Below are 15,633 nucleotides of genomic sequence, written 5' to 3'. Positions count from 1 at the left end.
GAACTGTGAGCAGGTTGGCATTCATCATGAGCCTGGTTTACGGTGGGTTGTCCAGGGGAAGCGTTGTGGGCAGTGAGACAAGAGGTGGTGATGAGTCACACCCAGCATGGACTGCCCAGGTCTGTCAAATTATCCTCGCTCTCAGCAGAAGCCATGCCGACTGGCTGACGGGCTTTCTCAGTACTTGGGACCTTGTGCTTTTCAGGATCAGCAGGGTGTTGACAAGTTTTCCAATACTTGATGGACAAGATTGGAAGAGCCATTAGACCCAGAAGAGGAAATGAGTTCCCACAGGAGTTGCGGGAATTCACAATGTGTAGCCAGAGAGAGGAATCCTCACTGCTTTCCCTTTAATGTCTGACACACGTGCTCAAACCTACCTGGTGTCACAGACAGATGCCTGGCTCGCTCTAAATAGGACCAGGCTCTGCGGTGTAGGTTACAGGGACACTGTGTTGCATTCGTCTGTAGGAAACAAAATCATTCTCTCTGGTATGCAAACTGAGCTACCTTTGAATTCACATAGGTGCTAAGAACCTGCCTCCATTGGAAACATCATGGAGGAGGTGGCTGTAAAAGCCATTCCTTCATAGCCTCAGATTCTACCTCAGTAGGATCACTTCAGAAAACACGACAGCTGATGCAAACGGACATCCCTTCTGTGTGTCTTCACTTCCATTTCTAAAACACATTTTACCTTTTAGTTTTGAGCCTCAGATGAATAGTTGAACCATGAAACGCTGTAAGAATTTTTCCAAGAAGCATGCAGCCACGTATAGAGAAAGAAGAATTTAGGTAATGAATTCTATTGGTCCCAGAGACGCTCTCCGTTCATTGTGTGCTCCTTTCGAGTCAGCGGAGGAAGCGATTCCACGGGGCGTGTTCAGCTAGAGAGCTGGGATGCTGAGCTAAACGAATTATGTGACTGGCAGTGCTACCGCCGTGCAGAGAAACATGAACATGATTTATTTGCAATTAGAACAAAGCTCCAAAGTAACGGATTTGTTCTCCCAGGTCGTTAAAGTTCATTTCCAAAGCCGTGCATTTCGTTTTTCTTTAAGCAGCCCCAGCCCATCAAAAGTGCACACATAATAAACAACAAGCCACTAAAACCAAGTCAACATTTCTTAGGTACAATTTAACCTGGCATCTTAACCAGCATTGATTTTTCCCCCCTTTCCTTCCCCTCCCTCCCCTTTTAATTATGGCATGTGTTTGGCCACACAGGCATTACATATTCAGCTTTCTTCAGTCTTTTTTTTGCGAGGTGGTGGTTAATGGTTTAAATCTAGGATGTCATTTTTCTTGAGAAAAATCCCTAAATCCGTTTTTTTCTAAAACTTCTGGCCAAGAGAGAACTTTTAGGCAGCTTTTGCCTCCTTGTGGTTGGAGGTCACACTCATGGATGGCCCTGCATACTTTGTGTTTGACGCAGGTTCTGGGCTGACAAACATCAAGACGGAAGAGATCTCGGAAGTGAAGATGGATGCAGAATTCGGACATGATTCAGGATTTGAAGTCCGCCATCAAAAACTGGTAGGCAAAAATAAACTGCCTCTCCCCGAGATTGCGTCTGGCCAGATGAAATACGTGGCACCTCGTGGCTTGTCCTGGGTCAAAACTGAGAAGGACTACTGGGAATAAAACCAAAATGCCTGCCTAGATCTTCACAAAGATAGGAAGGAGAGGAAGTGGGACTCTGTTGATAGTTCTTTCTGACCAGAAGCCTCTGAGCCCAGGCGGAACATACAAGTGTAATTCAGTCCAACGTTGCAGCTACGTGAGCTGACTTCCTAGGAAAATGGTTTTTTCAGGTTAAACACATCTAATCCCAATATCCAAACTGGAAGGCAGGATACCACAAACAAGAAATTCAAGTCCATGAGGCTCTGATATTACTGTGTGGGGGAAGCATAAGTGAATTTCGTTTAGAGGTGGTCCCAGTTTCCAAGATGATCTCATTATGTAAATACCAAAAAAAAAAAAAAATAGAAATCAAGATTTTCGGAACCCTTTTGGTCATGACCATTCTCAGTCCACTATAGTTTTATTTGATGAGTTGGTCTTAAATATGCATGTGGGCAGTACTTGGTTGTAGGGATGCTCTCTTGCAGTGCTTGGTTAAGTTCTCATCTACAAATGGATTATTTCAGTCCATTCCAACCCCTCCTCCTTTCTACTGCTTCCCCACCTTCCAGTATTTCTTTGGCTTACAAGGGAAAGTTAGCAGAGACCCTTTAAGGTGAGTGAAGCCCAGAGGTGACTTTGCCGCCTCAGCTTCTCAGTCAGAAATCTTAGGCAAGGCAGATAGCAGTTTCTCTAAAGACAATGGCGGTTTTCTTCCTAATGTCAGAATTAGAATGAGCAGAGAAGCCAGGGTCTTCCTTATAGGTAGGCAGAGATTATATAATTCTCTACCAAAAACCTCAGAAATTCAAATAAGCCAAATTCCAGATTGTCAGAGTTCCTTCCATGTTACCAGTTATCGCAATAAAAGACTTGAGTGGGAATTTTAAAAACGGTAAGAAAATACCTGTATAGTGATGCACTTGATAAGAGCTCCAGCACTGTGGTTGGGGGGAGTGTGGGAGACTGCAGCCTGATTCCTTTGTGAAGTGTCTTCCCAGTGTTTGTAAATAAAATGTGTAGATCCTAGTGTGAATCTCCAAAAGAAAAGGCCTTTACTGTTGGGCTTCTCAATTCTGGATTAATGGAACAAATCGAAAGCTGGCTTGGGATTCAATTTTGCATTAATTTTTTTTCCTTTTTTTAATTCAGAAAAAGGCACCTAACCTTCTGAAATGTAGGTTTCACTGGAAAGTTTATTGCTGTTTTGTTATTGTGAAACCAGAGGCGCTCCTGAGCAGGCTGAAACTGCATGGTTTCAAAACAAATCTGGGGTAACTGCTGAAGGGCTGTCTGGGGGTTGGGGTGTGGCTCAGAAGATGAGTACCCAGAATCCCCTTTTCCTGAGCTGGTGTCAGAGACGCCCTTCTCAGTAATTACATGAACTTCTGTAATGCGACAGTGATTAATGACAACCGCAGCAATTAGGGGTATCAGCTCCCTCTACCGCGCTAGCTGGTAAGATAATGTACTATAATTAGTGCAATGAATATTACAGAATTACAGTATTTCCTTAAAGACGGAGGGATATGTCCAGACTCACATTTTTCCCGATCGCTTCACTGTAGTATCATTAGTTAATTAATGATCTCCTTTAATAAATATGTTGAGCTAGCACATTTGGTTGGCGAGGGGATTAATTACGAGCCATTTCTAATTTTGCCGCAGATGCGCTGTGAGTAACATCGGCTTAGAAAATTTTTATCTGCTCTAGTTTACCTCGCCTTTGCAAACTGCAGCAGGGATGGATTTAGCAATGGAAATCGGTCATTCACCTATCTTGAAGCCGCCTGGAAAGAATTATTTAGGGAGCTGTTGGCTCTAACTTACATAACAAATGTGCTCTAGATGGCTAGGCACAGCTGCCCCTCCCTCCCTTGTTTAACCCACCATAAGATCATCTCTTATATAACAAGATGATTAAAGTGCAGTCTGTATGTGTTATTTCGCCTAAGTAGATAAAGCTGGGAAACACTGGCTTGCTTTTCGAAAGAGCGTGGAGACGTATGTATACACTACAGAGACTTTCTCACTGTGAATACATTTCTTCTTTGTGACGTTCTCAGGATTCTTTTTTATGTTCAATATAAACAATCAGAGTAAAGCAATATTGCCAATTTTGGTTTCTAGGGGCAACTGGATAAAGTATGACTTGTTTGTCACACTAAGATTCTCTTTGCCACTGCTGCTTCCCTTGGGAAACATGGCGCTTTTAAAGTATGCATTCTGTGATTAATTGAATCTATGTACTATAGTACTATGAAGAAGGTAGCTTGGCTGTCCTTTTCTCTCTGATTAACTCCTGTGTTTCAGAATGTTTTTTGACCCATATAGAACATGTCCCTTCAAAGAAACGGAAGCATGCAGGTTTGAAACCTAGCTAAGGGCAGAGTCACCTGCTGTGGGCAGGAACGGAGTGACCTGTTTCCAGAACAATGGTGGGGACCTCTGTGGTTTTCACCAAATGCTTAGCTGTTAAAGGGTTTCAGATCCCTGCAGACATCTACCTCGTGATGCACTAGAGAAATTGACTTCAGAACCCTGGAAGCCACCTGTTGCTCATTGTTCCAGAGACTAGGACGCTCAGTCCTAGGGACCCACCAACTCACGCTTCGCTGAGCTATGGCGGAGGGTCCCCTGAAACTTTTCTACATCCGTTGCCGCTTGCGCTCACAGACCTTTTTCTCGGCTTCCTTTCGAAGGTGTTCTTTGCGGAAGATGTGGGTTCGAACAAAGGCGCCATCATCGGACTCATGGTGGGCGGCGTTGTCATAGCAACCGTGATTGTCATCACCCTGGTGATGTTGAAGAAGAAACAGTACACATCCATCCATCATGGCGTGGTGGAGGTAGGTACACCTGGAGGCTTGTCTGCAAGTGGGAGGCAAGCCAGGAAGTACAGGCACTGGCCAGGGGCCACTTAGGAGAAAAGCATCATCCCTCTGTGGTACTCAGGGCACAGCTGCTCTCTCGCTGTTTTGCATCCACCCCTGGGTACCATGAATTTAATGTGCTCTCATTAACATTATGAGTTGTTACTTTTAACTTAGTACAGGACTCGAATGTAACTAACTCCTTTCCCCTCTTGATGCGGGGAAGAAAGAGTGAAAGGAGGTAGATTCACAAACATTTAAATACACTTGTGGTGACGGGAAAGTTTTAAAGCATCCCCGTGTGAATAACTTTTAGATAGTTAATAGTGTAAACAATCTAGAACCCAAAGAACTCCGAGTCCAAGCAGATCTCATTTTGTAGGGGAGAAAAGTCGATGGAATAAAAAGAATCACACAGTGCCAAACTTAATACAGTCAGGGTTTCCCCCATTCTACCCGTTGATTTCCATCAGAGGCCAGTGTTAAGTAAGCATCTAATTAAACCCGAAGAAAGTGCTCTAAGCCATCCTTAATCATACAAAGGCAGGGACAGTTTAATAAACTCAAGCGAGAGAAAGCCAGAGATCTCACATTCATTGGTCCTTAGATTCTCGACACTTTATTCATGAGGATGCTCATGGGAATTACTGTGGGTTTTATTTTCCTGTCCTAGTTGATGTGGATATACTAAAGACCAGTGTGTTGGGTGAGACCCAGGACACTGAGGGGGCAAGAGGAGAAAGAGCTGAAAATTTCACACACTAGAGTACAAACATGTTTTGTTTCGTTTCGTTTTTCTCAAAGCAATAACTCTGGGGCTGGAGAGATACTCAGTAAAGTGTTTGCCACACAAATGTAAGGACCTGTGTTTGGGTCTGTAGCACCCTCACAACACATCAGGCACAACATACCCGGGATGCCAGTACTGGAGAGAGACACGTGAATCCAAGGGTTTGCTGGAATCGACAAGCTCCAGGTTCAGGGAGAGACCCTGACTCAAGAAATAAGGTGGAGGGTTTTGAGGAAATACCTACCTCCATCAACCTCTGGCCTGCACATGCACATGTCCACATGCAAGCGCATGTGTGTGTACATGCACACACACACACACACATACACATGCACAGATACCAAATTTGGGGTTTTGTTCTTTCTAAAATGGCACCTAAGTTTTGTTCTTCAAAGACTGTAAAACATTATCTCCAATCTTTCTCTCGTTTCTAATGAAATCTGGTATTTTTTTCCCCTACTTCAATCCCCTATTTGCATATGTGAATAATTCAAAAACTCCTTTGAATTTCATTAATAGAATTCAATTTAAATGGTCTTACATTGGACTGACTCTGTCCAAGCTGGGACTTCTGTCTGGGAGGAAAGTAAGTCTACCAATTCCTATCTTGATACCACAAGCCAGAGCCTGTCTCTGCTTGCTGAGTCTACCAGCAAGGTCCCAAGGCTACCACAGAGAGAACCACAGACAGAGTGGATTACACAACAAAAGTGTACTTTCCTGACCAGTGATGGAGGTTAGAAGTCTGAGACCAGGCTGTCAGCAGCCTTGGTCGCACCTGATGCCTCTCTCCTTGGTTTGTAGATGTTTGTATTCTCCCATGGTTTCCCGGGGGGTGGGGGGTGGGGGGGTCTTACTATGTCCTGATCTCTTCCTTCTAAGGACATACTGGGCTACCGTCTGCCCACATGACTTCATTTGGCAGTAGTCATTATAGCCACAATCTGAAGCCTTGGATTTGATAGGGGCACATTGATACCCAGTAAAGCTGAGCAAAAAATGTGGTGTTCTTACCAGAACTCCATTCCCGCTGAGACATGGGAATTTTCTCGAAGGCTTCAGTATAACACACACTAATGCTGACTGCTTTGAGGTACTCTCTAGGCAGGCCTTGGGGAGCAGAAAGTGATACCCCCTCACCTCCTCACCTAAGCCTCCTCTTAAACAGCTTTCCTGCAACCTGGACCAAGTGATTCTTTTGGTCAGTAACCAAGAGACACTGCCTCTTCAGAACGACAGAGGGAAAGAGGTTGACATGTTGGCCAGATTCTAAAGAAACTGCGGCATCCTGGGGAAGGCTCACTGCTCGGCGTATCCGGGTGGCATCTTCTTGAGCGCCTAGAAATGGTCTTGATTCTCACTTGATTCCCTATAGATGCACTTTGTCCTGGAGAGGGATGCTGTGGAGAGTCTGAAATCTTTTTCCCTTTAACAGTCTGTGTTTCTGTCCGTGACGAGGCTTTGTCCAGCTCTGTATTGAGTCCACACTGGGACAGAGGGTTGAAATAGAACTCACTTGTAGTGTTGTACCCGTACCCTGCCCTTGGGGAGGTGTCATTTAGCTGGAGTGGTAGAACTAGGCCACCAAGACCTACTCTTCAGCCTGGGGTGTCGGTATTGAAGCACGCTGCCATGGGCTTCAGAAAACCCTTCATCTTTGAGTACCTCAGGAATGCACAGGGTGGATGTCACCCTCCCCTGCTGCACACACTCGGCCACAGTGTCTCCACAGCCACAGGTTGAGCCCCCCTCCCTGCCCCAACTGATCAAAAGTATTTATGGAAAATAATGCACCTGAGCATGAACAGACTATTCCCTAAATAATCGCCGTGACAACCATTTGCATTTAGATTGTATTTGGAATTATATGTCACAGTCGTCTGGGGGTGCATAGCCATGCTGTATAGGGGAGAATGTGTGTAGGTCATGTGCAGAGACCATGCGTTATTAAGCAAGCAAGAACTTAAGCATCCTTCCTCTCTGCTTTTGGAACCCATCTCCTGTGTGTGCTGAAGAAACGCTGCACATGGAAATGACACTATTCCCGGCTCTACTTCATTTCCTTCATGGATGAGCGGACCTCATTCACATCAGTAAGAACAAAAAGGGGCAACTAATGGACTGAGTGTCCCAGTCACTCAAGGCCACGTCTTTGTATTTTTCCATCACCTGGGCATAGTGGAGGCATGTGTCTCCTGAGTATCTCTTGTCCTCACAATGAAAGACTCCCGTGGGTCACAAAGATAGCAAGCCTAGGAAAACTGTGGAGGGAAATGTGGGCATTCAAAGAAGCCTAGTGGCTATAATTATTATTATCATTTATTATTATTATTGATACAGTAGACAGCCATCAGGTATGAGCAGTTGGTTTGGGTTTTTAATACCTAAGAAGTAAATATTAATTTAATGATTTGCACTTGATGCCAAAGGTTCATTCTGCCAGGAAGGTTTCCTACTTTAGTAACAGCTATCATGCCCTTGAGAATATTGCCTCCTGAACATGCCCACAATTTCAGTCTGTTGCTAGAGGCACACAGTGGTCACAGAGGGATTGGCACAGTCCTCGAGGTAGCTTTGAGGGCCCTTGCTATGAGGAAGGCTCACCCGTGTTCTTTGTTTAGCTGGAGGTTTCTTCCCAGACATGAATATTCACTTCCAGAATTCAAGAGGGTTGGGGATTAAAAGATGCCACTTGGACTCTTCTCCTCGGGTGCCTTTAAAAGCAATCTCTTCGGAAGCCCAGAGCCCTGTGAACACTGAGGGCTAAGCTGCCCCCATGGCAGGAATCCGTGAACCCCTTCTGCTTCCCAGCAGCAAAGGGCATCGAGGATTAGCACGCAAAGCAAACCAAGAAAAGACAGGGAATTGAGATGCCTGGACTGAGTCAACTCTCTGAGCCTTGGATCTCCGGTGGGGCTCCCTTGAGCATTTATTTTGGAGTTTGAAGTCAGAAAACTAAATAACAGTACTAAACACGCAGATGTTCTGCTGTTCTTGGAAAATGCAGAAGACTGTTGACAGGTAGCTTGAGAGTTGCTGCCCCTCCTTGAGGTATAGACACACTAAGAAACAGCAGCTACATGCTTGATCTCCAAAGCAAGTTTATTTATTTATTTTTTAATTCCCTTACTTGACATTTCAGTTATGGGGTCCTAGAGAGTGGAGAAAATGACCAGGTTCAAGTGGCACAGGATTGCAGACAGGCTTGTCCCTAGCAAGCCAAACAGGAGGGTTGACTGAATGCTCTCACTTTGGGAGTTAATCTGTAGAGAGAAGGCATTTTAGCTTGCAAGCCTGTGGCCAATTACACAATTGCCAATTAAATCGAGGTGACCTCATTTGTTGACAGCAGAGCAGATCACAGCAAACAGGAGGAGATGGGAAAAACACCTGTGTGTTTCTCCCAAAGGGCAGTGTTGATGCTGAGCAGTGTTCTCTGAGTGCTAGCTCCTGGGAAGGCCTTGATATAAGAGGAAACACCCAGGCCCTTACTGGAGTAACCTGGAGACTGGACTGCAGGCAACTCTCACAGGAGGGAAGATGGGAGCAGCTCCCGTCTGGATACCACCTCGTGCAGGTGGGAGGAGTCAGGGCAGATGAGCAGAAGGAAATGTCCCATGCCCTGAGGGCAGGGCAGCTTCTATTCCCACTGCCTTTGACTGGGTCCTGAAGTCTGTCTGGTGCCCAGCCTAAAAAGGACTCACTGGTTCTATGAAGTGGGGTCACACCCAATGGCCATGAAGGAATTTATCTCTACAAGGCTCTCCATCTGAATCACTCCTTAGGTGGGACTAGGCGTGATCTATGTGTATCGTATGATCTATGTGTATCATACCACATGTCTGTCCATCACCTGGTAGGTAGGGCAGCACTGACACCATGTGCATATCTGGCTTTTGTTTTCCCCCCTTTGTTGTTTTAGGAGCCAACATAACAGTAAGACAGTCATGCAGGGTCTGAACTGTGCCACACTAGCAGTAGGCGGGGTGGGGGCAGGGGACAGAGACAAAGAGAAAGCTGGGGAATTGCCAGACATCATTTGACAGTGCTCAGCAATGGGAACTAGAGACCTCTGAAAAATGAGGCTGCAAGCTCAATTCAGTCCTGGACAGAATAAGAAATATCCCTGTGAAATGAATCCCATAGAACACACCTTAACTTTTCTGTGGAAAACATGGTTTATGCTATGTGCATAAGGAAAGAGTCCCCTCGTCTTCCAACGCAGTTTTACAGAGGCTTGGAGCTCATATTAATTCAGCAGACTTAAGCAAGCACCTCCTCTTCTCCTCACTGGGAGAGGTAGGACAAATATAGAAACAAGGAAAGCCATTAGCTACTGTAGAGAGGTATGTGCCCTGCACAGTCTGCAGAGACTAACACCTGCCCGGCTCTCTCTCCGTGACAATGGCTGAGGCAGAACATGTTTACCGTGCTGACCTGATCTTACAGCTGAAGCCTGCTGTAGAGCTCTGGCCTGGCGGATGTGAGGCCTGAATGCAGCCCCCAGGACTACAAATCCTGTATGTGTAGGATGAATGGGTGGGTGGGTGGATGATTCTGTACAATCATCCTGCAGAAAATTAATTTTTGGAGAATTCTTGGTAATTGGAGACCAGCAGAACACTCCCTCCCCCCACCCGTAAAAGTGCTTACGATGAACAGGGATAATTTTTTTTTAAATTTTTTTTATCAAAGATCCAAAGATACATGGACAAAAAATGTTCAAATTCTCAATGCCTAATGTGTGCACATAAAACAGGCACAAAGAAATCAATGTGTATCCTCTTATTCCTATATCACAAAGAGAGCAGAAGCAGCAATCTGTACAGTAAGATGCAGTCATGGAAAAAGAATTTTCTAAGTCATTTGGAATACTTAAAAAAATGTTCAAAATGCATAGTGATCAGGAAAAGAATACTTAGGAGAAGCAGCTAGACGCCCACGTTCACAAGAAGCATCCCCCATCGATTAGATGGATCCCCCATGGATAGATTAGATAGATAGATAGATAGATAGATAGATAGATATGTATGTATAATTACGGATGGATAGATAGATAGACAGACAGATAGATATGTATGTATTTTTAATTAGGATAGTGTCTATATAGTTTCCCTTTTTGTGTTAAGTAATACCCCTTTTTTTCAAATTTTTATTAGATTTTTTTTTCATTTACATTTTAAATGCTATCCCGAAAGTCCCCTATACCCTACCCCTGGTAATACCCCTTTGATATACATACACACACACACATCCATAAATATATATATATATATATATATATATATATATATGTATATGTATGTATGTGTATATATATGTGTATATATGTATGTGTATGTATATATACATATATATGTTACCTTTATTTATACACCTTATATATATTTATATATTTATACTTATATTTATTTATATATATAAAATAAATATTATATATAATACATATACATATGTATATATGTGTATATGTGTACATGTATACATATATGTGTGTATATATGTGTGTGTGCATATATTTGTATATATATATATATATACACACATCTTTTATATATATACACATCTTTTATTTAATAGTCTCTCAGAACTCTCATTAACATTTCTACAGAGATAAAAATACTTCGAAATGGCAGGAGATACCTGTGGCCCCACAAAGCGGAGTGTTATATTCTGCACAGATCTAAGAGTCATTCAGTCATTCACAGTGCAGCTTTGTGAGATGTTCTTTCTAGCTCACCATCCCACAACTCCAGTGCTGGCTGTTTCAGCCAATGTGCCCTGTGCAGACCCGAGTACTCGCCTCAAGATTTTCAGCACCACCTAGTGGCCAGATGCAGCATCGGCGTAAGCCATTGGCTCTGCCACGTGGTGTCAGAAGTTGGGGCTAAAGCTGATAAATCACGGTTGTTATGCACTTTGGGGGCAAAGAAAAGAACTGGACACCGTGTCCTGTTACTGCCTACGCGTACTGTGCTCCTTTAAAGTCCTCGGCGTATTTTAAACCCGGGTCTCTGTACCTGCTTTCTAGGTTGACGCCGCCGTGACCCCAGAGGAGCGCCATCTCTCCAAGATGCAGCAGAACGGATATGAGAATCCAACTTACAAGTTCTTTGAGCAAATGCAGAACTAAGCCCCACCCGCGCCACAGCAGCGGCCTCTGAACTTGGACAGCGAAACCATTGCTTCACTACCCATCGGTGTTCATTTATAAAATAACGTGGAAAGAAACAACCCCTTACGTTTATTTACTCACCCTCGGCTTTTGACAGCTGTGCTGTAACACAAGTAGATGCCTGAACTTGAATTAATATACAAATCAGTAATGTATTCTCTCTTTCTCTCTTTACATTCTGGTCTCTACATTACATGATTAATGGGTTTTGTGTACTGTAAAAAAAAAAAAATTAGCTGTATCAAACTAGTGCATGAATAGATCCTGTCCTGATTATTCATCACATACATAGCCCCTTAGCCCGTTGTATATTATTCTTGTGGTTTGTGGCCCGGAAAAACTCCTACTTGAAATATGCTTTAAAAATCGATGGGGGATGCTTCTTGTGAACGTGGGCGTCTAGCTGCTTCTCCTAAGTATTCTTTTCCTGATCACTATGCATTTTGAACATTTTTTTAAGTATTCCAAATGACTTAGAAAATTCTTTTTCCATGACTGCATCTTACTGTACAGATTGCTGCTTCTGCTCTCTTTGTGATATAGGAATAAGAGGATACACATTGATTTCTTTGTGCCTGTTTTATGTGCACACATTAGGCATTGAGAATTTGAACATTTTTTGTCCATGTATCTTTGGATCTTTGATAAAAAAAATTTAAAAAAAAATTATCCCTGTTCATCGTAAGCACTTTTACGGGTGGGGGGAGGGAGTGTTCTGCTGGTCTCCAATTACCAAGAATTCTCCAAAAATTAATTTTCTGCAGGATGATTGTACAGAATCATTGCTTATGCCATGATAGCTTTCTACACTGTATTACATAAATAAATTAAATAAAATAACTCCAGGCAAGACGTTTCTTTGAAGGGTGATTGTGTGGGAGGGAAAAGGCAAGATCCCTGCATTTATCAATCTAAGACGCTTCGTTTAATAATACTGACAGAGAATGAAAAGCCAGGAAGAGAGTAAAAGGGAAGAGAGGACACCCCGAGACAACCCCTGAGGGTTTGTATAAAATGGTGTTTTCATAGGAATACATTATACTGGTGTGATTCTATGGTGAGAGTTTATTGTTTAGTCATCTAGACCAGTGAGAACACCTCTCATCTGGTCACTCACACCTAACCTGTGAGTGTGAAGAGGAAATTGTGGGAACACAGCTCTTAGTGCTGGTAAACTAATTGGTGGAGTTTGTTGTTTTTAAAAGGCTATGCTGCCCTGTTTTGGTTCTTCCTTTCTGTCTTAGTCAGGGTTTCTGTTCCTGCACAAAAAACATCATGGCCAAGAAGCAAGTTGGGGAGGAAAGGGATTATTCAGTTTAGACTTCCACACTGCTCTTTTGTTTATCACCAAAGGAAGTCAGGACAGGAACTCACACAGGGCAAGAACTTGGAGGCAGGAGCTGATGCAGAGGCCATGGAGGGGTGCTGCTCACTGGCTTGCTTCCCCTGGCTTGCTCAGTTTGCTTTCTTATAGAACCCAAGACTACCAGCCCAGGGATGGCATCACCCACAATGGGCCCTCCCCCATTGATCACAATAATTGAGAAAATACCTTACAGCTGGATTGCATGGAGGCATTTCCTTGAGGGAGGCTCCTTTCTCTATGATAACTCCAGCTTGTGTCAAGTTGACACACAAAAACTAACAGGTTCCAAAAGTGAAACACACACACACAAAACAAAACAAAACAAAACAAAACAAAACAAAACAAAACAAAAAAAAACAGAAAAGGTGTAGAGTTTTGATTTGGGGGTTTTGTTTTGTTTTTTGTTTTGTTTTGTTTTTTGCTTTCAAGCTAGGGTCCCAAGTATCCCAATCTAACCTCTAACTCATGTAGCCAAAGATGGCCTTATACTCCTGATTGTCCTGTCTCTACCTTGCAAATACTGGGACTGCAGGATGCGCCATCGTGCCCTGTGTATATGAGGTGCTGGGATTTGACTTCAAGGCTCCCTGTATGCTAGGTAAGTTCTCTACAAGTGAGCTACATCCCCAGGCCCTGGAAATGATGGGTAGAGCAGCTGGTAGTCTGCAGCAAGCTCTGGACCTGGGCACTCCCCACATTTTGGGGGGGAGTCACTCTTATTCGTGGGGATACGAACGTTCAAGGATATTTAACCGCATCCACCTGATTCTAACCAGAAATGTCTCCCGAGCTGTATGATGTCTCACAGGCCTGTGACTCCAGTGCTTGGGAGGGAGGCAAGAGACCAGGCCTGCCTGGAAAACAGTGTGAGATCCTGTCTCAAAAAAGTAAGAAGCAGAAGTCTTTCCAGAAGGCGCTCTCCAACACCAGAAGACCGGTCAAGTGTCCAGATCCTGCCAAACATCGCTTACGGAAGCGAGTTGCAAACCATTGATCTATAAGCAATATTTTAACCTTTATTTTATGTGGCATGTGTTGTATATGATACAGTGAACGTGCGTTTGAGTTTCAAAGGACTACTGGCTGGGAAATCTGTGCCTTCCACTCTGTGTGTTCTGGAATCAGACTCAAGTCATCAGGCTTGGCAGCAAGCACTTTTACCCACTGAGCCTTCTTACCATCCTTCATTTTAGCTTAATGGCCTGTGCACACAACCTTTTCTTGAGGATGCTTGTATTAATTCCAGCTGCTATAAGAATAAACAATAGACGACGACTAAATGTCTTAAACTTCACATTTTTCTATTCTGCTACCAGGGAAGAAGATTGTGATGGCAGTAGGTTTGGGTTCTAGAAGAGACGTCTTCCTAGCTTGCACCTGACTGACTCCTCACATGATGGAGAGGGAAATCTCTAGTGCTTCATCTTCCTTGGGTGTTAATCCCATCCTGAGACCTGACCTAGCCCTAGGCCCTTCCCCAACATCTCATCTCTACATGTCATCCTTGAGAACTGGGGTTTCAATGTAAATTTAGATCTAGCTGCTCTTCCAAATGTCAGGGAGCATATTGCTCCTTCTTTATTGTCCTGTGTCTTAAGAATGTAGGGATCAGCCAAACACTTGTACTATGTGCTAGAGTAATGGTGGCACACAGCTTGTGGGAGTAACCAGCCAATAACTGATTTGATTTAAGGCCCTCTCCACAGGGTGTAAGAGACCAGATAGCCTTGGGACCTAGGGGAAGAACAAATAATAATGGTCTTTTAAAAAAAAAAAAAAAGCGATAATGAATCAGCCAAGCACATTTTAGCTTTGCATCACAATATTTTAAGCAATGTTTCAGTACACCACTATAGTATGAACAAACTGGGTGGAAACGCCTGAGGGTTAACATTTTCACAGAAGAATTAGGTGTGACTACACCAAATACACAGGACAAATTGTGAGTATGAGATATTATCATTTTAATTCTAAGACATTTACATCTAGTACATTTCTACTGATGTCAACGAAATTGAAAGCTGACTCCCATACCGAGCTGTATATGACACTTAAAGTCCAGGCCAGCCTTCAGTTGTTGTGACCTTAAGTTTTAGTTGGGTTTTTTTTTTCCCCAAGGAGGTAAGATTTGTGGTGTGACTTTCCCACAGGAGACATAAGCAAACATCTATCCCAGAGAGATCATCAAGAACAAAGAAATAATTTTCCTGAAGTCTAACAGCAAACATTGTGTTTATTGGGATTACCATGGGGGAAATGGATGGAGCACTATTTACAGAGGCATGGTTGACTCAAGAGTAGCTATATCACCAAAAGGCCCACCTCGGAGGAAAGATGAAACCCCACAGCTCTCTGCAGGCTCCGCTCTCCCCAGCAGTGTGCTTGTATAACCTTGAGAAGGAAGGGGGACTTGTTGATATTGTTTCAGGAGCTTTCCTAGATTGGTGGTCATTGGGCTCCTGAGTCTGAAGAAGTCTCCTGGACAGAATGATCTTGATAAAGAGCACACTAGCACTCATCGGGGTGCTAGGACAGGGACTTTGGTGTGGTTGGCAGGGTGAATGACAAAGGGTATCTAAGAAGAGCTTAGTTTGTATTTATCCCCAGTGACGTTGAGACTTCCTTGTGCTCCAAGGCTACTTTACAGTTCAAATTTTCAATTTCTACCTTTTGTATTCAGACTTAGTGTCTATATTAGTGTCCCCTGGTGTACTGGCTATTTTTGTGTCAACTTGACACAGCTGGAGTTATCACAGAGAAAGGAGCTTCAGTTGAGGAAATGCCTCCATGAGATCCAACTGTA

At 43.5% G+C, this 15,633-nt stretch overlaps 1 protein-coding gene across 6 annotated transcripts in view; it reads left to right on the top strand.

Moving 5' to 3' along the window:
- App (amyloid beta precursor protein) overlaps positions 1-12,316 on the top strand; it is a 215,778-nt gene extending 203,462 nt beyond the window's left edge. For all 6 annotated transcript variants that reach the window (XM_029470476.1, XM_029470473.1, XM_029470475.1 and 3 more), the window contains 3 exons: positions 1,436-1,536; positions 4,329-4,475; positions 11,321-12,316. In XM_029470476.1, the coding sequence (XP_029326336.1) occupies positions 1,436-1,536; positions 4,329-4,475; positions 11,321-11,422 (350 nt within the window). In that variant the 3' untranslated portion in view covers positions 11,423-12,316. The remainder of the gene's footprint in view (positions 1-1,435; positions 1,537-4,328; positions 4,476-11,320) is intronic.
- Positions 12,317-15,633: the final 3,317 nt, after the last annotated feature.

This window comes from Mus caroli, chromosome 16 (assembly GCF_900094665.2).
Source record: "Mus caroli chromosome 16, CAROLI_EIJ_v1.1, whole genome shotgun sequence".
In the NCBI taxonomy this organism is placed as follows: domain Eukaryota; kingdom Metazoa; phylum Chordata; class Mammalia; order Rodentia; family Muridae; genus Mus; species Mus caroli.
This window is presented reverse-complemented; position numbering and strand designations above follow the sequence as displayed.